Source organism: Acartia tonsa, chromosome 2 (genome assembly GCF_053477335.1).
Source record: "Acartia tonsa isolate MP-2025a chromosome 2, ASM5347733v1, whole genome shotgun sequence".
Lineage (NCBI taxonomy): Eukaryota > Metazoa > Arthropoda > Copepoda > Calanoida > Acartiidae > Acartia > Acartia tonsa.
In genome coordinates this window covers 59,430,431-59,458,056 of record NC_137261.1, presented here as the reverse complement: position 1 = coordinate 59,458,056, position 27,626 = coordinate 59,430,431, and the positions used below count along the sequence as shown (strand labels likewise).

Below are 27,626 nucleotides of genomic sequence, written 5' to 3'. Positions count from 1 at the left end.
TACATTATGTTTTTACTTTCAGACTTGGACACAGAGACTTGGATAGATACATAGAAGATTAAAACAACTTGTATCATCATTACATTATTTTTTTACTTTCAGACAGAGGCATGGATAGATATATACAAGATTAAAACAACTTCTATCATCATTACATTAATTTTTTAGTTTCAGACTTGGACACAGAGACATAGATAGATACATACAAGATTAAAACAACTTGTATCATCATTACATTATTTTTTTTACTTTCAGACTTGGACACAGAGACATGGATAGATACATACAAGATTAAAACAACTTCTATCATCATTATATGATTTTTTTCTTTCAGACTTGGACACAGAGACATAGATAGATACATAGAAAATTAAAACAACTCCTAACATTATTACATTATTTTTTTACTTTCAGACTTGGACACAGATACTTGGATAGATATATACAAGATTAAAACAACTTCTATCAATATTACATTATTTTTTTAGTTTCAGACTTAGACACAGAGGCATGGATAGATACATAGAAGATTAAAACAACTTGTATCATCATTATATTATTTTTTTACTTTCAGACTTGGACACAGAGACATAGATAGATACATACAAGATTAAAACAACTTCTATCAATATTACATTATTTTTTTAGTTTCAGACTTAGACACAGAGGCATGGATAGATACATACAAGATTAAAACAACTTCTATCATCATTATATTATTTTTTTACTTTCAGACTTGGACACAGATACTTGGATAGATACATACAAGATTAATACAACTTCTATCATCATTACATTAATTTTTTTACTTTGTGAGCCCCCTAGAGACCGAAAGCTCGGGCTAACAAAACTGGTATAAATTTAAGGATTTTTATATCAATATTCGTGGAAAATTGTCTGTAATGCTATGATATATATGATTTTGAGTATGGCTGAGCACCGTTTCTAATCCAATAATAAGGTATACCAACAAGCGACATAAATCTAAAATAATATTTGGGGGGCAAGCTAATTATAAGAATTATAAATTAAAGGTGTTTACAGCAAATAGGAATGTTAGAACAATGTATGAGTCAACTAAAACAGCCCAAGTAGTTAAAGAAATGACAAGTTACAATATTGGAATACTTGGAATTGCGGAATGTAGATGGACAGGACAAGGACAAACTACAACCAAAGATGGCCACCTAATACTTTATTCTGGTCATGAAAGCCAACATATGTATGGTGTTGCTATAATTATTCAAAAACGACATGTCAATTCACTAATAGACTGGAAACCTATATCAGACAGAATAATTAAGGCTAGATTCCAATCAAGGCACTGCAAGTTGACCATTATCCAATGCTATGCCCCAACAAATGACAAAGATAGAGAAGTAAAACAAGAGTTTTATGATCAACTGCAATCAATCAGAAACTCAGTACCCAAACATGACATGTGCCTAGTTCTTGGAGATATGAATGCTAAAGTAGGAACTGACAGGACTGGAGTGGAGAATGCAATGGGACACTTTGGCATAGGTACAAGAAATGAAAATGGAGAACTTTTACTTGAATTCTGTTTAAATAATGATATGGTTGTAGGAGGTACATTATTCCAACACAAAAACATTCACAAATATACCTGGACAACACCTGATGGACAAACAAGAAACATGATTGACCACATTATGATCAATAGAAAATGGGTCAAATCAATGCAAGACTGTAGGAGCTATAGAGGAGCCGACATATTTAGTGACCATGAACTAGTTGTCAGTAAGATTAAATTAAAGCTGAAGCGTTCTGGCCATGATAAAAAGAGTGAGATTGGTAGACAATATGATTCTTCAAGATTAAAGGACCCTGTGATAAAGAATGAATTTGTTTTAAAACTCAGAAATAGATTTCAAGTCTTAGAGGACCTAAATGACGAGACTGAGATCACATGGACTTCAATTAAAGAAAACTTTCAATCTACTGCTAAGGAAACCCTAGGACACAAGAAACCAGAGAAAAAGGACTGGATCTCTGAAGAAACATGGATCAAAATAGAAGAGAGAAAGAAGCTCAAAAACAAAATCCATAATGCTCAACACTTGGCTGACATGAGCAATTTAAAAGCTGAATATACTGCTAAAGACAAAGAAGTCAAAAAGTGCACAAGGAAAGACAAGAGAGATTTCATTGACAATCTGGCTGAAAAGGCCCAGAGAGCAGCTGACTTTGGTAACATGAAAACAGTATACAACATAACCAAGCAATTAAGTGGCAAATATAGCAAAAAGAGTGGTGAAACTATCAAGGCTAAAGATGGTAAATTACTCACTACAGAAAAAGAAATTGCTGAAAGGTGGAAATCACATTTTGAAGAAGTGTTGAACAGACCTGAACCAGAAATTACTGCTGAACCAGAACCAGGACATGAAATAGACATAGATATAAGACCACCAACTATTCAAGAAGTTAAAGCTGCTATACATAGCCTAAAGAATGACAAAGCACCAGGACCTGACTTGATAACTGCCGAAATGCTTAAGGCAGACATAGATCTTTCTGCTAGGACTCTAACTGATCTTTTTGATAAAATTTGGAGGCAAGAAAAGATACCAACGGACTGGTCTAAAGGTATAATCATAAAACTACCTAAGAAGGGAGATTTGAACAATTGTGATAATTGGAGAGGAATTATGCTGCTTTCTATCCCAAGCAAGGTCCTATGTAAAGTTATTTTAAACAGAATTGATGAGAAAATTGACAATAAACTGAGAGAAGAACAAGCTGGATTCCGTGCTGGAAGGGGCTGTGTTGACCAAATTTTCACCCTTAGGACAGTTATTGAACAATGTGTTGAATTTAACAAGCCACTTCACGTGAATTTTGTTGATTTCTCTAAGGCCTTTGACTCCATACACAGACAAACACTCTGGAAAATACTAAGAAGTTATGGTATACCAGAAAAGATGATAATTATGATAACTAAATTTTATGACAACTTCCAAGCCTGTGTTTCAGTTGGAAACAATAAGACATCTGATTTCTTTAAAATAAGCACTGGAGTTAGACAGGGATGCATTTTATCACCTATTCTATTTATATTGGTCATTGACTGGGTGATGAAGAAAACCACAGAGGACAAAAAACGTGGTCTCCAGCTGGGCATACTAGGACACCTAGAAGATCTGGACTTTGCTGATGACCTGGCACTGATTTCAGAAACAATTAAACATCTACAAGCTAAGACAGATAGACTAGTCAAATATGCAGGACAAGTCGGGCTCTTTGTTAATGTCAAGAAGACTGAAATTATGAATATACCTACAAACCCTGATCAAACTATAACAATAAATGGTGAACAATTGAAACAAAGCAACAAATTCACCTATCTGGGGAGTGTTATCAGCAGTGAAAATGGCTCAAAAGCTGATATTAAAACCAGGATTGATAAGGCTAGGGTTGCTTTCAACAGTCTACACAACGTTTGGAATTCAAAGAAACTTGCTCTGAAAACAAAAATCAGACTTTACAACAGTAATGTGAAATCAGTTCTTCTCTATGGAGCGGAATGCTGGAGAACTGTGAAAACTGAAACAAATCAACTTAATGCATTTCACAATAGCTGCCTAAGAAGAATTTGCAAAATATTCTGGCCAAACAAAATATCAAACCTTGAGCTGTATGCTAAGACCAAGTGCAATAGTATTGAAGCAGAAGTGAAATATAAAAGACTAAGGTGGCTAGGACATGTGCTCAGAATGGAACAAAATAGGTTTCCAAAAAAGTGCTTAAAATGGAACCCCACCACTGGTAAACGTAATCGGGGACAACCAAAAATGACCTGGAGGCGGAGCACTGAAAAGGACCTCTTTAATTTGGAATTAACATGGGGAGAAGCTGAGAAACTTGCCAAAGACAGCAGGAATTCATGGAGGAACAAGGTGTCCGTATTCTCTGGCATTCACAGTCAAAAAGAGAGATGCGTATGATGATGACAGCAAATAGGACAAAATTCCAAAACTGATTTTTTTATTCCTATTCATTTAAAAGCCATTTTCTGTTATTTTTTACTAAAATTCTGCTTACATAAAAATATAAATAATAATTTATTCCTTACCTATTCAAATTAATTCTTTTTATTTTAGAATATTCATGGAAAATTAATTTAAAACTTATATAAAAATTTTTTTTGAATTAAACTAGAAATATTTAAAATATGTGTTCATATATTTCTAATTATCTATCAGGATGAACAACTTTGGGGACTTTAATTGAATTTTAATTATTTGGATTATTATTATTATAGAAGTGTCCGAAAGTTTCAACCACTAATTATAATCGACAGAAGAGGTGTTTTCATGTATCATAATTGAAGATGTACATCAAATTATCAGCCATTGACTTATCCCAGTAGATTCATGGTTAGCTAAATTATATAAAGTTATATGAAATGACGTTTAGCATAGTATTCTTTATTTTTTGTACTCCAGAATAATGTGCATCCCAAATGATGATACATAAAATTACCCCTTCTGTAGATTACAATCAAAGGTGAACTCAACCTAATAGATTAACTAATCAAAATTTAACAAAAGTTCCCAAAGTTGCAAAGCCAACGAATGAGAAAACTTTGGGTACAAGAGTAATAAACAGCCCAATGTCCCCTCCCTCCCTGAGAAATATCTCACTCCATAAAAGATCCTATTCTTTCACATATGACCACTGTAAAAAATATTCTTTAAATCTTTTTATAATTTTAGATGTAGGGGCTTCGCCTATAGACTTTATCGTTATATCAAATGTAAGAAAGTATCAGCTTACATTTTAAAATAAATATTTCAAAAAAATGTATAGGTAATACATATTTTGGGGACATTTTTAAAGAGGGTCAACCTTCCCCCCCCCAAAAAAAAAAAAAAATTGCTAATGCTTTCCTGAAAAAGATAAATTTTAAGAGTGTCTTTAGGTAGTAAAGCCATATTGGTTTACAAGGAATATAATGGGCATACTTTGTATTATACTACATACTTAACATGTTGCAACAAAACTGCTGTATTATCTGAAACTAGCGGCTACGCCCCTAGAGGCCTCTAGGGGCACTTGAGGAGGAGAGAGTCAAATTTAATAACCCAATTTCTTATTTTAAATTTTTAAAGAAAAATTTTAAAAAAATTTGGGGGGGGTGCCCTTCTCTCATTTTTAATTTTAGTTAAAAAAAAATTGGGGGGGGGATTTTTCATTTTTGGGGGGGTTGGGGGTATCCCACCCCCCAAAAAAATAGTTATAAACCTTCCCAGGACTTATGAGAAGCTACCCTGTTAAGGAGAACCCGATCGGTTCAGCGGTTAGTGAGATCCTTCGGTACAGACACACAGATACACAGACACACAGACATCCTGTTACTTTAGTATAAGGATACTGAGGTGGATTCTTAAAAAAATTAGGATCGCTAAATCACTGAGGGTTGCCAGATCACCAATATTGTTTTTGTAAAAATAATCCTCCAAAATCATATAATAAAATCTACAAAAATTTTAAAAAATCTTATGGTTATAGCCCTTTCATTATTTTAGACTTTTTGTACAAAATTAAATTATGTGATCTGGTTACTCTCGCCTATTTAGCGATTTCAAATTTTTTTAAAGAATCCACCTCTGGTCAAAATATACAGATTTATAAATAGCACTATTTGAAAATAGAGTTCTATATTGTTCTTTCATGAATGTAGAATATACGTGGATATATTGATAGGGGAAGGTTTGTCGTCAATTTAGCTTGCTATCAATGACCTTATTTATTGGTCACTTCGATTATACAGGAGGGAAGGGGGAGGTGATGGGTTAAAGGGGGTGGATAGGGGAATCGTTATTTTAGCCAGCTTCAAGCATCATTTTATCAGAGTACATAAAAGTCTGGTGCAATATCCAAATATTATCATATCGATTACATGTAATACTCTAAACAAAATTGTTCTTTTAAAGAAACACTACTATTTTACACTACTGTTTCTATGTTTTATGTACATAGTTGGTTATGCAAAATTACTTTCATACTTGCCATATACACAGTGCAGCACATGCTTATCAATATTCTATTCTTTTATTGAAATCCTTTTATTAACATGATGTTGCATTTTTGTCCACTAGCGGCTGCGCTCCCATCATCTAGGAGCTATGTATTCGAAGGAATAAAGAAAGTTGGAAAATAGCCAAAAACCAAACTTTAATATGTGAATTAAATAACCTAAACCATCCAGGGACATAAGAAGCTTCCATAAAATGAAGACTCAATCGGTTTAGTAGTTTCAAGATACAGACAAAAAAAACCTTGCTATTTACAATAGAATGCGTCCCCCCCCCCCTCATCTGAAATTATCAGGGTTAGGCAGCCGCGCGTCAGCTGCGTGTAAACCTCAGTGAAATCGTCATAAAATAAAATTCAGCTAGGTGTCTAAACCTGTTCCTAAACAGACAATCCGTGTTTTCGACAATTTTTTTTGTCACGTCAGCAGGTTTAAATTTGAGCCTTAGCGCGACTGAGGCGAAGCTGCCAAGCCCTACAAATTAAATATTACCTATGATGATAATGCCCGTAGCAATGAACATAAGAAGAGCAGGTATACCAACGCACCCCCCCCCCCCCATACTCACACAGAAATAAATATATTACCTATGATGATAATGACTGTAGCAATGAACATAAGAAGAGCAAGTATACTAACGCAACCCCCCCCCCCCTAGATATACCACACTTTTCTGGGATCTTGCTGTGTCAAGTATCAACTGTTGGGAATATCAAAGGATGACTCCATGCAAATTTTGAGCCGGATCCGGCCAAAACCGGCCGTGAATTTTACAAAAAACCGTTTTTTTCCGGTTTTCAGGGGGTATCTGTAAATCGATTCAGCTGGAGCAAAACCGGTTGGAGGTACAAAAAATTTTACTTCACATGAAACTTAGCCAATGCAATTGCCTACAAAAATGTACTTCATCATTAACTTGATTGGACAACTCTTTCCCCTCCTAAATGACCATTAAAACCTCGGAAACGGCAAAAATCGCCAAAAATCACGCCTTCGGCGGCGAATAACGGCTAAACGGTCAGCCGGAGGCGAATGAAAAATAAGTAAAGAAATGTCCGCCTTAATGAGTTGTTCAACATCAAAGAGATGCTGGAAGTCTCTAAAACGACTCCTTCCCCTCCTTTAAGGGGAAAAACTGAAAAAACGTGATTTTCAAAAGTATGCCCACTTCGTGGGTGTGGGGGGCACTGAACCCGTCACCCCAGGGTCACCAAATATAGGAGGAGAAGGAGTCGTTTTAGAGACTTCAAGCATCTCATTGATGTTGAACAACTCTTTGAGGCGGACATTTCTTTACTTATGTTTGATTCACCTCAGGCTGACCGTTTAGCCGTTATTCGCCGCCGAAGGCGTGATTTTTGGCGATTTTTGCCGTTTCCGAGGTTTTAATGGACATTTAGGAGGGGAAAGAGTTGTCCAATCAAGTTGATGATGAAGTACATTTTTGTAGGCAATTGCATTGGCTAAATTTCAAGTGAAGTAAAATTTTTTGTACCTCCAACCGGTTTTGCTCCAGCTGAATCGATTTACAGATACCCCCTAAAAACCGGAAAAAACCGGTTTTTTATAAAATTCACGGCCGGTTTTGGCCGAATCCGGCTCGAATTTTGCATGGAGTCATCCTTTGATATTCCCAACAGTTGATACTTGACACAGCAAGATCCCAGAAAAGTGTGGTATATCTACCCCCCCCCCCATACTCACACAGAAATAAATATATTACCTATGATGATAATGACCGTAGCAATGCACATAAGAAGAGCAAGTATACCAACGCAACCCCCCATTCCCCCATACTCACACAGAAATAAATATATTACCTATGATGATAATGACTGTAGCAATGAACATAAGAAGAGCAGGTATACCAAAGGCCAGTGAGTAACAGGTATCGTCTCCAAAACATTGCACATCCTAAATAAATGGCTAAATTGTCACTTGGATCTTAACTAGATAGATTTTCATGTTCTCCAAAAAAGTTAAATTTGTAGCGGCCCACCCCTCAAGAAAATAACTTAAAACCACCACAACATACCGAAATCTTAAGCTTCAGATAGACAGACGGACAAACAGACAGACAGATAGACGGACAGAAAGACAGACAGACATCGTTGTACTTTGTATTATAGATGTATTACCTCTCTAATGATTGGAGTGATGAAGGTACTCAGTAGTGAACCTAGAAAAAAAGATAATATTCTTAATTCTTTTTTTTTAAATAAACATTAAAAATAGCTATACAACGTATTTCATTTTTGGATTCAAAACATTGGATGCTTTTTATTAAGTCTTGATTGGTTTGTTCAAACTAGCGTGTCCAAAGTTTTCAATCAATTATTTTGAACTAAAGACGGGATGAACTTCATTGGTTATGTACATCATTGTATCGTCTATTTTATTACAATTAAAGTAAAAGAATAGAGGGGGCACGGGCTATATGTAACTCTACCCACGGGGTAGGGACTCTGTGCCAACTTTCAATCTTTAAATATTAGCCAATATAGCTTTAGAAATATTAACACAGCCAAGTCGCTACAAAAGTAATTTATTAGCAGAAGAAAAGGGTCCCCACCACTTGGGCAAGATAGTTCTACATCTATACTTATACATTAATTGTCTGACCTGCATTGATGGAGAAGTAGAACACAGAGAAAAAGGTTTGTAGTTGTCTCTCTTGCTCCGGGATCTTAAACTGATCACCTGAAATAATTACAAATATGCGTTGTATGAGTAGTGCTCAGAATGATGTGCTAAACTTAAGTTTTTAAAAATTTTCTAAAATTAATCAACAATCAAATTTTCTGCCTTTATTTTTTACTAATTTTTAAATATTTAAGTTTATTAATGATATGATTTTTGTTATTTAGGCAGAAGAGGGCGCCATGTTCACCTAAAAGTCTTTTGTTTCAATTAGTATTCTCTAAACTATATAAAAATTCATCACATACTGCCGAAAATTAACCCCTCTTATCTAAGAATATGGTTTTAAACCTGTTCTAATGTCTTTTTTCTCCTGTTAAATCCATGAACGCAGGAATGTAACACAAAAACAATCCCCCCCCTAAAAATCCAATGATTGGAACAAAGTTAAAATTCTAAATACCTCCAAAAGCTGCCACACAAGGTTTGATTCCTCCGGTTCCTATAGCAATCAACGCCAGGCCAATCAGTGAAAACTCCCTGAAAATAAATATCTGTCAATTTTTTAATGTTTTAATGAATGTAGATTAGAATATACATGGAAATATATACAGGGGAAAAAGTATTATCAATTTAGGTTGCCAACATTAAACTTGTTTAATGGTTAGTTCGTTCATTCAATAGGAGGGGAGGAGATGGGGTAAAGGGAGTGGAAGGGGGATATCAATATCTTAGCCCGCTTCGTGTTTTACTTTATTATTGAACATGGAAAGGTTCTATAATACGAAACGATACATGATTTTCAATATGGCTCGAAACCGATTTTACTTAAGCTGATATTAATCAGTTTCGAAGCAATACTGGAATTATGATCTACTGCTGTTGGACAAGATATAACTACAGTAAAGGTGCAATCAAAGGCTTTTGTTAAGTCTAAACAATTTCCATGGCAAAGAGGCAAAACTTTTACATTTTCATTTTCCTTATTTAAATTTTTCATTTTAAAATTTTACGAGTTACTCAAATCCCATTTGAACATTGTGTCAGTTACTGCTTAAATCTAGAAATGTACAAATTTTAGAGGATTTATGTTTACATTGACATTATGTCAAATTCCTTTTACTAGCGGACAGTTTAATATCGTCATGTTGGGATAACTTTTAAAGGATTAAATTCAACATACAGGGAAGTAGTTATATGTACTGTAGGGCAGAGATGTAGATGGATAAGACAATGGCCGATAAATTAATGTACATCCTCAATGATTATTAACAAACTTACCCCTTATGTACATTACAATTAGTGGTTAAAACGTTTGGACACCCAAATAAAATTCATTAAAAGTTCCTAATATTGTGAAGCCATAACGGTAATTAAACGTTTTATAGAACTTTAGGGGCTAGTGTAATATAGAGCCCATTGTCCCCTCCCTCCCTGATTTATATGTACTGTAGAGGGTGATATAAAAAAAAATTATGTCCAAAAATCTAAATTAATTTTTTGTAGCTAAATGTTTTTTTAATTAGAGTGTCTGTCAATTTAGCTTGCTAATATGAGCCACATTTATTATTCAGTTCGTTCATCCAGTAGACGGGGATGGGATGAGGTAAAGGGGTTAGATTGGGGTATCGTTATTTTAATCATGCTGCGAGCATCACTTTACCAGAGTACTTGATAATCTGGTGCAACGTCCAAGTAATAATATATCCATTGTTATGCATCAAAAAAAAATTTCTTATAATAATACCAAAGGCTTGGTAGGTAAAACACCCTTTACACAATTTCAATATAGCTGTTATTTGGCGGCAAACTTGCAGCTGAATTGCTCGCGGCTGCTAGGCCCAGCTGTGTAAACCTTGTTGAAATGAAACTGTCAACTAGAATTTTATCATTTACAATTGAGAATGCAATATTGAAATGGTGGTTATACAGATGATTTAATGTTTTGTGAATAGATTTATTATTACTTGGGGATGTTGCACCAGATTTTAATGTACTATAATAAAGTAAAACTTGTAGCTGTCTAATAGTTATACCTCGATTTAGCCCATTCCCTCTTAATAAAATGAGTGAAAGACCACAGACAAAGTAAATTGCATACTGGATGCTTATTGGATAGGGAATCTCTACAAAATAAATCAGCCGTCTATCATGAATAACAACTGAGAAAATCACATTTAACCCATAACGTAAGGAACTAACTGACGGACAGATAAGAGTGAATTCTAGAGTAGCTTCGCTACTACTAAAGGTATCCTTGCGGTCCAGTGGTAAAAGTACAGGTGGGTAAAATCTAGGCATTTCCATCTTTGAACATATACTGCACAATTCAAAACTATACACAATATATATATTTATCTCCGGGAGGGAGGGAACTTGGGGCTGTTTATTACACCAGTTTCCAAAGTTTTACAATAATGATTTCTTATTCGTTGGCTTATAAACTTTGGGGAGTTTTAATGAAATTTGGTTCATTAAGCTGATTGTCTAAACGTTTCAACCACTAATTGTAATCTACAGAATGAAAAATTTGTGTATCATCATTGAGTAAGTACATCAATTTATCGGCCATTGTCTTATCCCTTTAGATCCCTGATATTTATCTACATTATGAGATGTACATTTATATTGTTTATTTTCTATCTCAAGAGTATATAAAGTACTTTCAATAGTTAGGCCTAGGTGTTGGGCTCTATTCGGGCCTCTTATAACTACGTCATAGTAAAGATTATAATTTTTAGGGTAAAAGTAAGAATGCACAAAAATAATCAACAATAAAAATGAAATAGGATGTACGTGGATATATTAGCAGTCAATTTAGCTTGCTAATATAGATATGGTTTATTAGCCAGCTCGTTCATCCAGTAGGAGTTGAGGGGATGGGATAAAGGGGATGGATGGAGGGTGTCGTTATTTTAGCCAGCTGCGAGCATTACTTTATCAGAGTACATTATAATCTGGTGCAACATCCAAGTAATTATATATCGATTAGAATAAGAAAGAAATAATTTTTTCAAATTATATTCTTAAAGCAAATTTGGCTTAATTTTTAGATCGATAGATCTGCATTTCAAAAAAATTTATATTTTTCCATTGATTTTTAGGGTTTCTACAAGGTAAAATTCTAAAAAACCATAAAAAATTTAATTCATTAACTAAAAGGAAAAAAAGAGAAAGAAATCAAAATTAAAAATGTTTATATTTTATGGTTTATACAAGGTAAAATTCTAAGAAACCATAAAATAAATTTAAATTTCAACTACTAAAAGGAAAAAAGAGAGAGAAAAATTCACGCAACCTTTCCTCATATGCAGAGGTTTCGTGATTATTTTAATCCTAATCTTCTGGTATAGCTAGTTAAATTAATGATCTGTATAATATTTATTTATTCTACCTAGGAAGAGTTGACACTTTTGCAATAACTTGCAATTAAAGTCTTGGCAATATATGTTTATAGAATACAACAAAAAGTCTACTCCACCCAAAAAGAAAACCTTTTAAGTGAAATACACCATGTGAAATTTTAATAATATTTTTTGTATATAGCATGAATTTTGTATTCATTAATTCACTTAAATATGTATAAGCATATGAAAAAAAAAGAAATGTATGTAGAATAGACTGAAATATTTGTCAATGCTTCTTTTACCAGAATGTAGAAACAGCTTGTCAATATTTTAACAACTATAGCGTTAGTGCATTGTTATACCTCCTTCCCGACCCCAACATTTAGTTCTTGGGAATTTCACTTCAACAGCCAGTTAAACCAATTTGTGAAACACACAAATAACCCCTTCTGTAGGTTAAAAAATAGTCGTTGAAACGTTTGGATACTCAACTTAATGAACCAGCCAAATAAAATTTCCTAACTAAAATTTATAAAATTATTATATAACTTTGGGGTCTAGTGTAAAAAACAGCCCAATGTCCCCTCCCTCCCTGGTTCTTGATATTAAATATTATTGGGGGGTAGATTATTTAATCTACCCTATACATCAATCAATAAGATTATGAAAAAAGCCTTCTTTAATATTAGACTATAAAAGTTTTAAAGATTTTTAATCAATATAATAGATTTGAAATCTGCATAAAATTTTAAGGATTTTTTATAAAATTCGTTTTTTATATAATTCTTTATTTAAAGGCGCAAATACGATTTAAGTTAATAAATTTTGACCAATAGGAAAGCTGGATTGGAAACTACCTACGCTCTAATTGGTTGAATGATGTACGTCACTTAAGCTTCTCCAATCAGAGCGCAGATAGTTTTCAATCCACCAATCACAGATCTCAAAATTATTTAACTAAATTTGTATTTGCGCCTTTAAATAAAGAATTATATAAAAAACTAATTTTATAAAAAATCCTTAAAATTTTATGCAGATTTCAAATCTATTATATTGATTAAAAATCCTTTCAACTTTTATAGTCTATTTAATATACTTAAATATTAATTGTGAATCTATCAAAAAAGGTTTTAGTCTAGTTAAAACTACATTTTATTGAGTGCAGTTATAAAATTTTGTTTTTAAAGTTATACTTTAAAATTATATCATTTTCTAAAAAATTTCAATGTACTGAGAAATTTGGAATATCAATATTTAATATATTTAGTAACTTTTTTTAGTAGAAAAATATTTTTGTGCATTTCTTTCAAATAATCTTTTCTTTTATCTTTTAAGCAAAAATAGAATAATACCACGCGGATTTTCTAACTGGGCACAATTAAAAAAAAAAGTTTTTTGTTAAAATTTACCTGTATATTTGTATAGGGGAAAAATGCCGACAATTTAGTTTGCTAATAAGGATCCCATTTAATGGTCAGATCATTCATCCAGTAGGTGTTTGGAGATGTTGTAAAAGGGATAGGTTGGGGGTAAAGCTATTTTAGCCAGCTAAGAGCATCACATTATCAGAGTATATAAAAATCTGGTGCAACATTTAGGTAATTATATATCATATTTATAATGGTAATTGAAATACTGACTAAATGGCTTCTAATAAAAAAAAGTTACTATTGCTGACTGACTATTAAAATGTTTATGCTGTTGATACAATAACAGCACAAAAATTAGCGGAGAACTTTTTTATGAAATTGTACCAAAAATGATTCTCTTATTTCATTAAGTTTACATCACATAAAAAGGAATTTCCAAGAATTTTAAGAAAGTAAAATGAAACATGATGCAAATTGAATCTTTTTTAGAGGCATAGCTTCTCTTCAACTATGATATGTTCAAGTTCATACGTACGTTCTTTAAAATATGTATCAGTACCTAACAGTAACACCTTATATTAAGAAAGGTTTTGTGATTTTATCATTAGTAAAAGTCATATTGTAATTAGCACAGAATAGTTATTTCTCGCATCGTATTATAAACAGCTTTCCGCGGATATATAATGGACAATTATAAGATAAAACCAGTTTTTAAGCCCCGAGGTGCCGAAGGCACGGGCTGAAAAAACTGGTTTTAATCTTATTATTGTACATTTTTATATTCGTGGAAAGCTGGTTATAATAAGATGCTAGACATAGTTTTTTCGTATGGCTGGGAACCGGTTCCTGTCCACCGGATTCGAATGAATACGAGAAAAGTAATGATTGATTTGAAGAATATTTTTTATACCTGTTATCTATTACAGCAGCCGCTTATGGATATATTATTACTAGGATGTTACATCAGATTTGTATGTTTTCTAATAAAGTAAAACTCTCATCGGGCTAAAATAACGATACTCCCACAAACGGCCTTAATCCCATCCCCTCCCCTCTTACTGAATGAACGAACTGAATTGAAAAAAAAAATTCCCACGTATATTCTATATCTATTTAGCTGCTTGACATATGTGCTACTTACGACATATTTGTTCTTGTTAGGTTGTAATTTAGTGCATTATTGTTCTACTCTTTGTTCTTTTAAAAAAAGAATATTCATGTAATATAATTAGAATTTTGTAATATTTAAAGATAACTATAAACTAGATTTATTTTCAAAATTTTGAGTTATACAGATAGCAAAAAGATCTTGTTACGAAAAAATTTAGAATTACACTATCTTTTTTCGTTTTAAGATAACACATTAAAAGAAAAAAACATTTTTGTTAATCCGAGAAACAAAAGGCCCGGTCTAATAAAATTTGTGCTAGTTATGATTTTACTTTAACATCCGAAGGAAATTGTCTGTAATGCAATGCTATAAATGATTTTCCAGTAAGGCTGAGAACCGATTCTAATCCAGCGGATATTAATCGGTTTCGAAGCCATACTGGAAAAAAATATTTATTTGTCCTGATAAGATATACTGGCATAAATGAATAAAAGCAGGGATCTAAAGGGATAAGACAATGGCTGATTAATTTATGTCATCCCAAAGGACTAGACACCAAATTACCCGTTCTGTTGAATACAATTAGTGGTTGAAATGTGTAGACACAAAATGAATCACAACGAAAGTCCCTAAACGAATAGCAAAAAATTATTATTAAACGTTGGGGACTAGTGTAATAAACATCCCAATGTCCCCTCCTTCCCTTATGAGAAGTGATATGAGTTGTATATATACTCCTCGTAAATGCAAAATAAATGATCGTCATTTGAGAGGGATTGGTATATAGCTAGGGAATCATTTTCTCAAGTCAGTCAGGGTCTTTTAGCCGCCGCCAGATTAGCAGCTGCGGCTGCAAGAAGCTGCGAATCAATTTGAGATTTGTAGAATCTTTTTTGATCAGATTAAAGTAAAAGAATGGAGGGGGCACGAGATATATGTAGCTCTACCCACGAAGTGGGGACCCTGTGCCGACTTTCAATTGGGTCTTTAAATATCAGCCAATAGCGTCAGAAATTTTAACACAGCCAAGTCGCTACAACGAATAATAAGTAATTTGCTAGCAGATAAAAAAGGTCCCCACCATTATAACCAGATAGTTGTCTGGGCTATGCATCTATCCTTATACATTATAGGTATACCTATCTGTTATGTTATTTAAAGAAACGGTTGGTATCCCTTAATAAAGCAAGGACAATCGATATATTATTACTTGGATGTTGCACCAGATTTTCATGTACTCTAATAAAAAGTAACTTGTAGTTGTATAGTCCATGTTAGCAACCTAAATTGACGACAATTTTTCCCCTGTCATAATATCCACGTAAATCCTATATCCATTGTAATGACTGTGTTTATAATATGTATATATTCTATTATCTCCGCCTTTTCTATGTTACACAAGATTGCATAGCTACCAGAACAATATTATACAGAGAAAAGTATTTACATAAGTAGCGTAGCAAGAGTAAGTTCTATGTTACACAAGATTACTTAGCTACCAGAACAGTATTATACAGAGAAAAGTATTTACATAAGTAGCGTAGCAAGAGTAAGTTCTATGTTACACAAGATTACTTAGCTACCAGAACAATATTATACAGAGAAAAGTATTTACATAAGTAGCGTAGCAAGAGTAAGTTCTATGTTACACAAGATTACTTAGCTACCAGAACAATATTATACAGAGATAAGTATGTACATAAGTAGCGCGGCAAGAGTATTTTCTATGTTACACAAGATTACTTAGCTACCAGAACAATATCATACAGAGATAAGTATGTACATAAGTAGCGAGGCAAGAGTAAGTTCTATGTTACACAAGATTGCTTAGCTACCAGAACAGTATTATACAGAGATAAGTATGTACATAAGTAGCGCGGCAATAGTAAGTTCTATGTTACACAAGATTACTTAGCTACCAGAACAATATCATACAGAGATAAGTATGTACATAAGTAGCGTGGCAAGAGTATTTTCTATGTTACACAAGATTGCTTAGCTACCAGAACAATATCATACAGAGATAAGTATTTACATAAGTAGCGCGGCAAGAGTATTTTCTATGTTACACAAGATTACTTAGCTACCAAAACAATATTATACAGAGAAAAGTATGTACATAAGTAGCGTGGCAAGAGTATTTTCTATGTTACACAAGATTACTTAGCTACCAGAACAATATTATACAAAGTTAAGTATGTACATAAGTAGCGCGACAAGAGTTAGTTCTATGTTACACAAGATTACTTAGCTACCAGAACAATATTATACAGAGATAAGTATGTACATAAGTAGCGCAGCAAGAGTTAGTTCTATGTTACACAAGAATACTTAGCTACCAGAACAATATTATACAGAGATAAGTATGTACATAAGTAGCGTGGCAAGAGTATTTTCTATGTTACACAAGATTGCTTAGCTACCAGAACAATATTATACAGAGAAAAGTATGACCATAAGTAGCGTAGCAATAGTAAGCTATGCTATGTTACACAAGATTACTTAGCTACCAGAACAATATCATACAGAGATAAGTATTTACATAAGTAGCGTAGCAAAAGTATTTTCTATGTTACACAAGATTACTTAGCTACCAGAACAATATTATACAGAGAAAAGTATGTACATAAGTAGCGCGGCAAGTTCTATGTTACACAAGATTGCTTAGCTACCAGAACAGTATTATACAAAGATAAGTATGTACATAAGTAGCGCGGCAATAGTAAGTTCTATGTTACACAAGATTACTTAGCTACCAGAACAATATCATACAGAGAAAAGTATGTACATAAGTAGCGCGGTAAGAGTAAGTTCTATGATACACAAGATTGCTCAGATACCAGAACAGTATTATACAGAGATAAGTATGTACATAAGTAGCGTGGCAAGAGTAAGTTCTATGTTACACAAGATTACTTAGCTAACAGAACAATATCATACAGAGATATGTATGTACATAAGTAGCGTAGCAAGAGTAAGTTCTATGTTACACAAGATTGCTTAGCTACCAAAACAATATTATACAGAGATAAGTATGTACATAAGTAGCGCGGCAAGTTCTATGTTACACAAGATTACTTAGCTACCAGAACAATATCATACAGAGATAAGTATGGACATAAGTAGCGTGGCAAGAGTATTTTCTATGTTACACAATATTACTTAGCTACCAGAACAATATCATACAGAGATAAGTATGTACATAAGTAGCGCAGCAAGAGTAAGTTCTATGTTACACAAGATTGCTTAGCTACCAGAACAATATTATACAGAGATAAGTATGTACATAAGTAGCGCGGCAAGAGTAAGCTATGCTATGTTACACAAGATTACTTAGCTACCAGAACAATATCATACAGAGATAAATATGTACATAAGTAGCGAGGCAAGAGTATTTTCTATGTTACACAAGATTGCTTAGCTACCAGCACAATATTATACAAAGATAAGTATGTACATAAGTAGCGAGGCAAGAGTAAGTTCTATGTTACACAAGATTACTTAGCTACCAGAACAATATCATACAGAGATAAGTATGTACATAAGTAGCATAGCAAGAGTAAGTTCTATGTTACACAAGATTGCACAAGATTGCTTAGCTACCAGCACAATATCATATAGAGATAAGTATGTCCATAAGTAGCGTGGCAAGAGTATTTTCTATGTTACACAAGATTGCTTAGCTACCAGAACAATATTATACAGAGAAAAGTATTTACATAAGTAGCGTGGCAAGTTCTATGTTACACAAGATTACTTAGCTACCAGAACAGTATTATACAGAGATAAATATGTACATAAGTAGCGTGGCAAGAGTAAGTTCTATGTTACACAAGATTACTTAGCTACCAGAACAATATCATACAGAGATAAGTGTGTACATTAGTAGCGCGGCAAGAGTATTTTCTATGTTACACAAGATTACTTAGCTACTAGAACAATATCATACAGAGATAAGTATGTACATAAGTAGCGCGGCAAGAGTATTTTCTATGTTACACAAGATTACTTAGCTACCAGAACAATATCATACAGAGATAAGTATGAACATAAGTAGCGTGGCAAGTTCTATGTTACACAAGATTGCTTAGCTACCAGAACAATATCATACAGAGATAAGTATGTACACAAGTAGCGAGGCAAGAGTAAGCTATGCTATGTTACACAAGATTACTTAGCTACCAGAACAATATCATACAGAGATAAGTATGTACATAAGTAGCGCGACAATAGTAAGTTCTATGTTACACAAGATTACTTAGCTACCAGAACAATATTATACAGAGATAAGTATTTACATAAGTAGCGCGACAATAGTAAGTTCTATGTTACACAAGATTGCTTAGCTACCAGCACAATATTATACAAAGATAAGTATGTACATAAGTAGCGAGGCAAGAGTAAGTTCTATGTTACACAAGATTACTTAGCTACCAGAACAATATTATACAGAGATAAGTATTTACATAAGTAGCGCGACAATAGTAAGTTCTATGTTACACAAGATTACTTAGCTACCAGAACAGTATTATACAGAGATAAGTATGTACATAAGTATCGCGGCAAGAGTAAGTTCTATGTTATGTTACACAAGCTTTTTTATTTTGAAGGGGGTAGACTTTCGTGTTTGAAAGGTTTTAGGACGTGCATTTTAAAAATATTAAGGGTGTAAAATGAGGGTTTGAAAGTTTTTTTGTGGGGGGAGGGGGGTAAACACTCCTTAACCACGACCCTTAAATGTCAACGGACTAGTGTAAACCAAAAAACAACAGTAAACTGTAATACAGTTTGGATGAGAAGGGTAAATTGTTGTTGTTATGTAAAGAAAATGGGCGGTATCGCCACTAGATTAATAGGGAGTCTTTAATTAAAGGCGAATGAACATATTTTTTATAAGACACAATACAATCTGTCCCGATTTTGTATTACTTTTGCGGAACATGATTGCAGTTACGTCGTATTTTTCTTTCCCGAAAAAGGGAAGGGGGAAAGAAAAAAAAGTAATACAAAATCGGGACAGATTGTATTGTGTCGTATTATAAAGGTTCCTTAGAATTGAAAGGATTCAACCAGTTATTAACAGGGATAAGACAATGGTCGATAAATTAATGTAAATCCCAAATGATGATACACAAAATTACCCCTTCTGCAGATTACAATTAGTGGTTAAACCGTTTAAACACTGAACTTAATGAACCAATCAATCAAAATTGAATAAAAGCCACCAATGAATAAGGAAACGTTATTGTAAAACTTTGGGGACTTGTGCAATAAATAGCCTAATGTATGATAAAAAGCTGTATACAATGAAATGTATTCAATTATTAAACAAAAAAAAGTATACGGACGAACACAAACTACTTAAATAGTAGCTGCGCTACTGGAAAAGAAGAAAGAGGCTGATTTACAAATTTCATTATCTGTGCAAGAGACTTTTCTTTATTAACAAGGATAAAACATTTTCTCGTATTCATTCGAATTTGCGGAAAGCCGTTTATAATACGATGCGAGAAATAACTATTATTATGCCTTTGAGATGTACTTTTTAGAAAATTCATTATCTTGTTGTCCTAAGAATCATGGTTCCAAAAATAGATGAATATAATAATTTAGCATACAAGTGTTGAAAAAATAAGTTAAAAATTTGCATCTTTGGGCGTAGGGACTTTCTGATAACGGTAAAGAGTTGCTATGATTTCTAAATCGTACTTAATCTTTACAAGAAGCATCATCCAAAGTTTTAAATAAATAGTACAATTCTAACATACCTGAATTTAGTAAAATAGCTAACTGTGACGTACGGAAGGATTAAAGGACATAAGCGAATTATAAAAGAAGCTTCGCTTTAAAAAATCGATTTCTGACTTGATCGTCAAATTTTCTGAGTTCAAAACCGATTAATATCCGGTGGATTAGAGCCGGTGCTCAACCATACACAAAAATATATATAGCATCGACTTACAAACGATTTCCGCGAATATTAAAATAATAATCATTAAATCAATACCTGTTTTAATCTTATATTTTTATATTTTACTATCCATCGAATAACACGATGCCATAAATAAATATACTTACACAGGAGGCACACCGAGGGTAGGTACAGCGGCCAGGGTCTTGAGCAAATGTCCGAGCACGTAGATAACAGAGATGTAGATGATGGTCTTGAACTTGCCGAGAAACATGTCGGCCAACATGGCCCCGAAGATGGGGGTGAAGTAGCAGCACATAGAGAAACCATGGTAGATAGCCTGAAAGAAAAAAAAGAAATAGATAGATAAAATTACAATTACAAACTTAAAACAGACAATAAATTTATTTTTACTTAGAAGTCACACCTGATTTTCATGTACTCTGATAAAGTGATGATCGCAATTGGCTAATATTGCGATACCCCCTATCCACTTCTTTACCCCAACCCAACCTCTCCCCTCCTACTGACCAATAAATGAGGTCCATATTAGCAAGCTTAATTCTACATCCATTGTAAAATTATAATTACAGCCAACAAATGTTTTTCTTTTAACACAGCCGCCGAAGCTACAGCTGCTCTCTTCGAATAAAAAGTCCGCTGTCTATCATTTATCCGCAGCTAAGCCGCAGCCGCAGTTATAGTAGCCGTCTGCCAAGCATAGCCTCTTATGCTTTCTATAAACCTTTAAGCCCTGATTTAATGTTAAAAAAAATTAAAGTGATTTCCTTTTCTAAATTAAGTCATTTTTGAGGAGCTACATTCGCCTAATGAACTTAAATTTTAGTTAAAACACACATAATTTAATAACCATTAGTTCTGATTCAATTTTTTGCATTTTTCAAACTCTGCCAAATTTGCTAAAGCTGGGTGGATATATGTGTTGAAAAATGTAATTAAAAGTTGTAAAATAGTTTCTTTATCGAATATTCAACATATACATATATTATACACTTGAATATATTACAGTTTTAGAAATTAGAAATAATTTAAATTTAAATTTTACAAGATTTTAGAGGATATAATGAATTTAAGTTTTTTTTTTTTTGCTTTTTAAAGTTTTTTTTGTGTCTAGTCCCTTTCGTGGCAACGCCTCTTAAGGGCCGTTTCGTCGTATTTTCATAGTAGCTTCTAATAGGTTATTTTAGATTAGGTGATGCCCTGCAAGGTTGGGCAATTTGCCCCGCAAGGTTAAAACCCCCCACAGGAGCTAGAAATAGGAGAAAAGCTGCTGTGAAATACGACAAAAAAAACGCCCCTTAAGAGGCGTTGCCACTAAAGTGACTACCCGTTTTTTTCCTTTGATTGATGAATTTTTGTAACATACTGACACTAACAGTTGGGATAGTTGGGGAATTACATTTCTTGACATTAAAATAAGCTTGCCCCCCCCCCCTTTCCACCCCTTGACACGAAAATGATACCATGAAAACCCAGTTTATAATCGTTTCCTTTCTAGAGATCTTAGAGAACAAGTTTACCTATTCAGCGCAAGAAAAACAACAACAAAATATTTGTTTTAGGTTTGATTTTTTTAATATAAGGTCCAGATATGTATGATTTTACTGTTATTGATATATACAATTTAGGGATCTAAAGGAATAAGACAATGGACGATATATTGATGAACATCTCCAATGATTATACACAAAATTATTCCTTCTGTAGATAACAATATGTGGTTGATTTCTTTGAACACACAACTTAGTGAACCAACCAAGCAAAAAAAGTGCCTAAAGTTGCTAAGCCAACAAATAAAAACTTTGGGGACTTTTTTAATAAACAGCTCAATGTCTCCTCCCTCCCCGTGTACAATAACATTATAAACAGCTTCTTATGCAACAACAAGGAGCAACAGCAACAGCAGTGGGGAAGAAGCAACAGCTAAAGATATTTGACCTTGCGTTGCAGTGGTAAGAAAAATGAACGGTAACTCCCGCCCCCCCCCCCTCCCCCAACAACAACCCGTTTCTTCCTCCCTTCACCCTTTCCTGTCTACATATTTGTTGTAGTTGTGGACCCAAAAATACCACAGCAGTTGCGCGTTTTTAAACTTCTTTTGCTGTGGTTGGTCTTTTTGGAAAGCATACAGAACAGCATAAGATGATAATTGCCAAAAATAACATTTGAAAAAAGGGATATAATTCAAAAAGATAGATTTTAAAACTAATTTATATTTATGAATAGTTTTTTTTAATTTTAAGAGGGTAAAATTAGGGTTTTTCAAAGGTTTACCCCCACCCTTGGACTTCTATGTCTGCATATTTTGGTTATTTTGAGAGTTAACTTATCTTAGATAGGGTTTCCTAAATTCACCGTATAGACTCAACAACCAGACATACCGGCTTTTTCCACAATGTAAAACGGTACTTGATAAGATTATTCAATGCTATGTCAGGTCAATGAAACATTGCTTGTATATCATATTTTTATATAATTAAACTCGTATCTTGCCTTAAAAGGTCAACTCAACTATTTTTTGTGATTTCCCTTTGCTTCAAGTTATATTGCGTTGTATTTTAATGCCTAGCTATAGGAAAAGAAGTAGTCATATTTAATAAGACAATATAATTATCAAAAAATATGATCTTTTAAAGTTACATTAAAATGAAGATAACATTTATAACGTAGTAGGGATGTTTATCTGTCACTTAAGATCATGATGGCTTTGAGCTAGTTTATTTTTCTTGGGGTGATTTTAATCCGTGATTAAATCATTGTTTTTGTGTCTCTTTCCATACAATATCATCAAACAAAAAGGATTTATTTTTACATTATACAAACTTGTGCCTGTGCCTCTAGAAAAAAGTAGCCTAAAACCACCCCCAGACTTAAATCTTACAAATTAAATAGCATTAAATCACTCTGAGAACTATGTTAAGTTTTCCTAAATTTGAGAACTCAATCAGTTTAGAAGTCATCAAAATCCTAAGCTTTAGACAAAATGTACATAATGTACGATAGTATCTCCAGAAAGTTAGATATTACACAAACAATACAAAATTAGATTGGCTAAAAAGATCCATTACTTCTAAGGCCAATGCACGCAAGACTTGCAGTTATATTTTTGGTGCAGGAAAAAAATGGGTTTGACCAATAAGTTAACTGTTTAAAAAAAAGACTGGTTTTACTTCTTTTCTTTTATATTGAGGAAAAATGTTGTTTTTTAGCTGAGTGGTCGGACAGTTAGAAATATACAGGGAGGAAGGGAGGGGACAATGGATCAAAAATTCATATTTCTGACAGTCTTGGACTTTGGGTATCAGAACACATGCAACTTTTATTATTTTGGCGCAAAGAATGCAGACTATTCACAGGAAAATAAGACAGAATAACCTAATGTTAAATACTTTTCTTTCAGGGTTTAATAATTTCTAATTATACAAATCTAGTAAAGATTGCTATAACTAAATTTTAGATATTTTAGATATATCTGGTTTTGAAGATATTGAGTTAGAACTCTAAAATTGAATTAATTGCCCATTGTCCCCTCCCTTACTCTCTGGAAATATATGCATTTATGAAATATGTTTAGTCATAAAGAATCTATAATCAATCAAGGAGGGAGGGGACAATTGGCTGTTCATTACACTAGTCCCCAAAGTTTTATGATAATGTTTTCTTATTCCATGGCTTAACAACTTTGGGGACTTTTATTGAATTCTGATAGGCTAAATGTCCAAATGTCTCAACCACTACATATAATCTACAGAAGGGGTAATTTTGTGACTTGAGATTTTACAAGTAGCCTGATGTCTGTTCTCTGTCTGTCCGTCCGTCCCTTAAGATCTCGGTAACCACTGAACCGATCGGATTCTACTCTTCAGGGTATATACCTACTGGTCCTGTGGTGGTTTTAAGCTATTTTCTTGGGGGGCGAAGCCGCTAGTATAGAAAAAAGTAGTATGGTTTTTGTCTCTAGCTTAAGATTTATGATATCTACTTAAACGATTGAGTTCACCATTTCATGGAAGCTTCTTATAGATCCCTGGATGGTTTTAGGCTATTTAATTCTTATATCTAAGTTTGGTTTAAGGCTTTTTTTCTACTCTCCTTATTCCTTCGTAAAAAACCTTTACTAAGATTTTTTAAATTACAAGGAGGGACAAATAATCTAGCAAATAGTAAGCCATGATAATAATTATATGAAGATAAAAAATTTAGTGATTATCGGGCATCTTATCTATACATTGTTTTGTCCGTCTGTTTGTCGGTCACATTATAAAAAGATGTAAACGGTACTCTTTTGCATATTCTCTCCCTTTTTTTCTTTGTTATGAGAACTGAACGTTACTTAGACCATTCCATGATTTTTGTGTTTCGCTACTTATGGATGTTGTCAGTGTACGTACATTGTACAACAATAAGAATTTATTGCAAAATATTATGATCTAAGTTCATAGGCACTTGCAAAACCACTCCCCTTTCCATTTCAGGTCAGGGATAGGTTCTCTGAAAAGCAAATGATTTACATACCATGGAGGGAGAGGATACTGGGCTGTTTATTACAAGAGTTCCCAAAGTTTTACAATAACGTTTTCTTAATCGTTGGCTCAACATCTTTGGGAATTTTTATTGAATTTTTATTTGTTGATTCATTAAGTTGAATGTTCGAACGTTTCAATCATAATTTCAAACATGAATTGTAATATGCAGAAGGGATAATTTTGTGTATCAAAATTAGGGGTGTACATCATTTTATAGGCCATTGTCTTATCACTTTAGATCCCTGAATAGAGTGAAATCAATTTAAGTCTAAGAGATAACTGTAGAGTCTAGACTCTACAAACAAGTATATAACCCAGATAAATAAGAACTGATTTTATTCCAGCAGAAATTAATAGAGTCTGGAGCCATATTAAAAATAGTTACAATTAATTTTAAGAATATATAAATCTAGCCGCTGCTAACGTTCAATTACCGTTTGTCTATTATTCAATAAACCCCTTGGGCTCTTAATAAATTAAAAGGCATTAATTTATTATGCAGTATACCTACTAGTACTCATAGATAAAATTTAAATTGATGAGCTATACAATTTCAAGTAGCGATACCCTCTCTCCCCCTATCAATTTATCAACATCAACATAAAAACCAAATGTATAAATAATAAAAAAAGATGCATTGAAAAAAAAAACTGAAAATGATTTTAAGTTCTTTATACATAGAGATTATAATAATGGATTTATTATTACTTGGATGTAACACAATGTTATCATGTGCTCTATTAAAGTGACACTTGTAGCTGGCTAAAATAACGATACCAACTATCAACCCCATTTAACCCATCACCTCCTTTTCTACTGGATGAACGAACTGACCAATAAATGAGGTCTATATTAGCATTTTCCCCTATCAATATATCCACGTATATCCTATATCCATTAAAGTCTAATTTGTTCCTTAAAGGCATTTTGTGACGGACATACAAAAACAACTGAAAATAATTTTGAGTTTTTATACATAGTGATTATTATTGAACAAAAACTTTTCTGGGGTAATGGATATAATATACATGGATATTATCAATTTGTCGTCAATTAAGGTTGCTTCGTTAATCCTCATTTATTGGTCAGTTCTTTCCTCCAGTAAACGGAGAAGGGATGGGGTAAAAAGGATGGCTTAGGGTGGTATTAGCCAGCTAGAAGGACCATTTTATTAGAGTATATGAAAAAATAGTGCAACATCCAAGTAATTATATATCGATTGCTGGGGTTTCAGGGCATTAAAATGTGAACTATTCAATCATGCCTCGAGCCATTAAGTGACCTTAAAAACCACTAAATAAGTCTTTTTAGCACGTAGTAACTTGATCATTTTGGAAACCCAGATTAAGGCGCGCGCATCTGAAACTTAGGTGCATAAACCGACAGAGTAAATGAAAAAAAAAGTAATTGGCCCCCCAAAATCTTAATTTTAAAATTGCTACTTAGAAAGCTTCTAATTTGGGAGGGTCAGAAAATTTTGATATCTATTGTATAAATTGTGTAAATTGCCATTATTTTAATATTGTCAATGGATGTAGAATATATGTGGATATATTGACAAAGCAAAATTTGTCGTTAATTTAGGTTGGAAACGAACCTCATTTATAGGTCAGTTCGTTCTTCATTCAGTAGGAGGGGAGGGGATGAGGTAAAAGAGGTAGATGGGGGGGGGGGTGGTTAATTAAAGCCTCTGCAAGTTGCACTTTAACATAATATGAAAATCTGGTGTAACATCCAAGTAATAATATATCCATTATTTTGTCGTATCAAATTTCATGCATATTATTTAGTATGTGTTTAAAAGGAATGTACTCAAAATTATAGAATAATATTTGAAAATTATTTGCTTTTGACGTTTAAGAACAAGAACACTGTTGTCCAATAGGAGATCCAAAGGAAACAAAGGTCTATAAATAAAATACATCCCCAAATCACCAATGATGATACACAAAATTACCCCTTTCGTTGATCTAAATTAGCGGTTGAATGTTTTAGACACCAAATTTAAGGAACCAACCAATTAAAATTTAATAAAAGTCACCAAAGGTGTTAAGCCAACGAATAAGGAAACGTTATAATAAAACTTTGGGGACTAGTGTAATAAACAGCCTGGCTAATATACTAATCAAATTATGATAATTAATATTAAATATGATTATACATAGCAAATTGTTAGTGTCAAAACTTTGGCGTATTCCATTCTAATTTGTCGTATTCCATGTTTGGGGTTGCTTATCGTCTCAACTCACTTCCGACGCATGTTTAACAAAAACATGAAAAAAATTCACACACAATTAAGAAAGAAGATGTATTCCCTGATTTCTTTTGGTTTAGATTTTGGTACCAATCTAATTATTATTAGCCTGTATAAGTTAATTGTACTAGCATTGTGGTTTATAGAGATTTGTTAATGGTGTGAAAATTAATATCTAAAGATTTTTGGAAACATTGAACCCCTAGAAAGTAAACAATAGGCTGCAGTTGTTCTATACTGTTTTCAACATTACAGCCGCAGCCGAGCTGTCCTTTTATTAAAAAATAAGCAGCTGAGAAAACAATTTGTCATAATTTCAAAGAATTTGAATTATGTTAACCCACAAAACTGAGGATAATCTCAGGAAGAGAGGAAAAATTGGGTT

At 33.2% G+C, this 27,626-nt stretch overlaps 1 protein-coding gene across 1 annotated transcript in view; it reads right to left on the bottom strand.

Annotated features, from left to right (window-relative positions):
- The window catches only part of LOC145312249 (solute carrier family 15 member 2), a 78,249-nt gene that overhangs the window by 23,036 nt on the left and 27,587 nt on the right, over positions 1–27,626 (bottom strand). The window contains exons 4-8 of the mRNA XM_080151478.1: positions 20,608–20,780; positions 9,165–9,241; positions 8,684–8,761; positions 8,200–8,240; positions 7,882–7,975 (exon numbers count right to left, since the gene is read on the bottom strand). Coding sequence (XP_080007604.1) covers positions 7,882–7,975; positions 8,200–8,240; positions 8,684–8,761; positions 9,165–9,241; positions 20,608–20,780 — 463 coding nt within the window. The remainder of the gene's footprint in view (positions 1–7,881; positions 7,976–8,199; positions 8,241–8,683; positions 8,762–9,164; positions 9,242–20,607; positions 20,781–27,626) is intronic.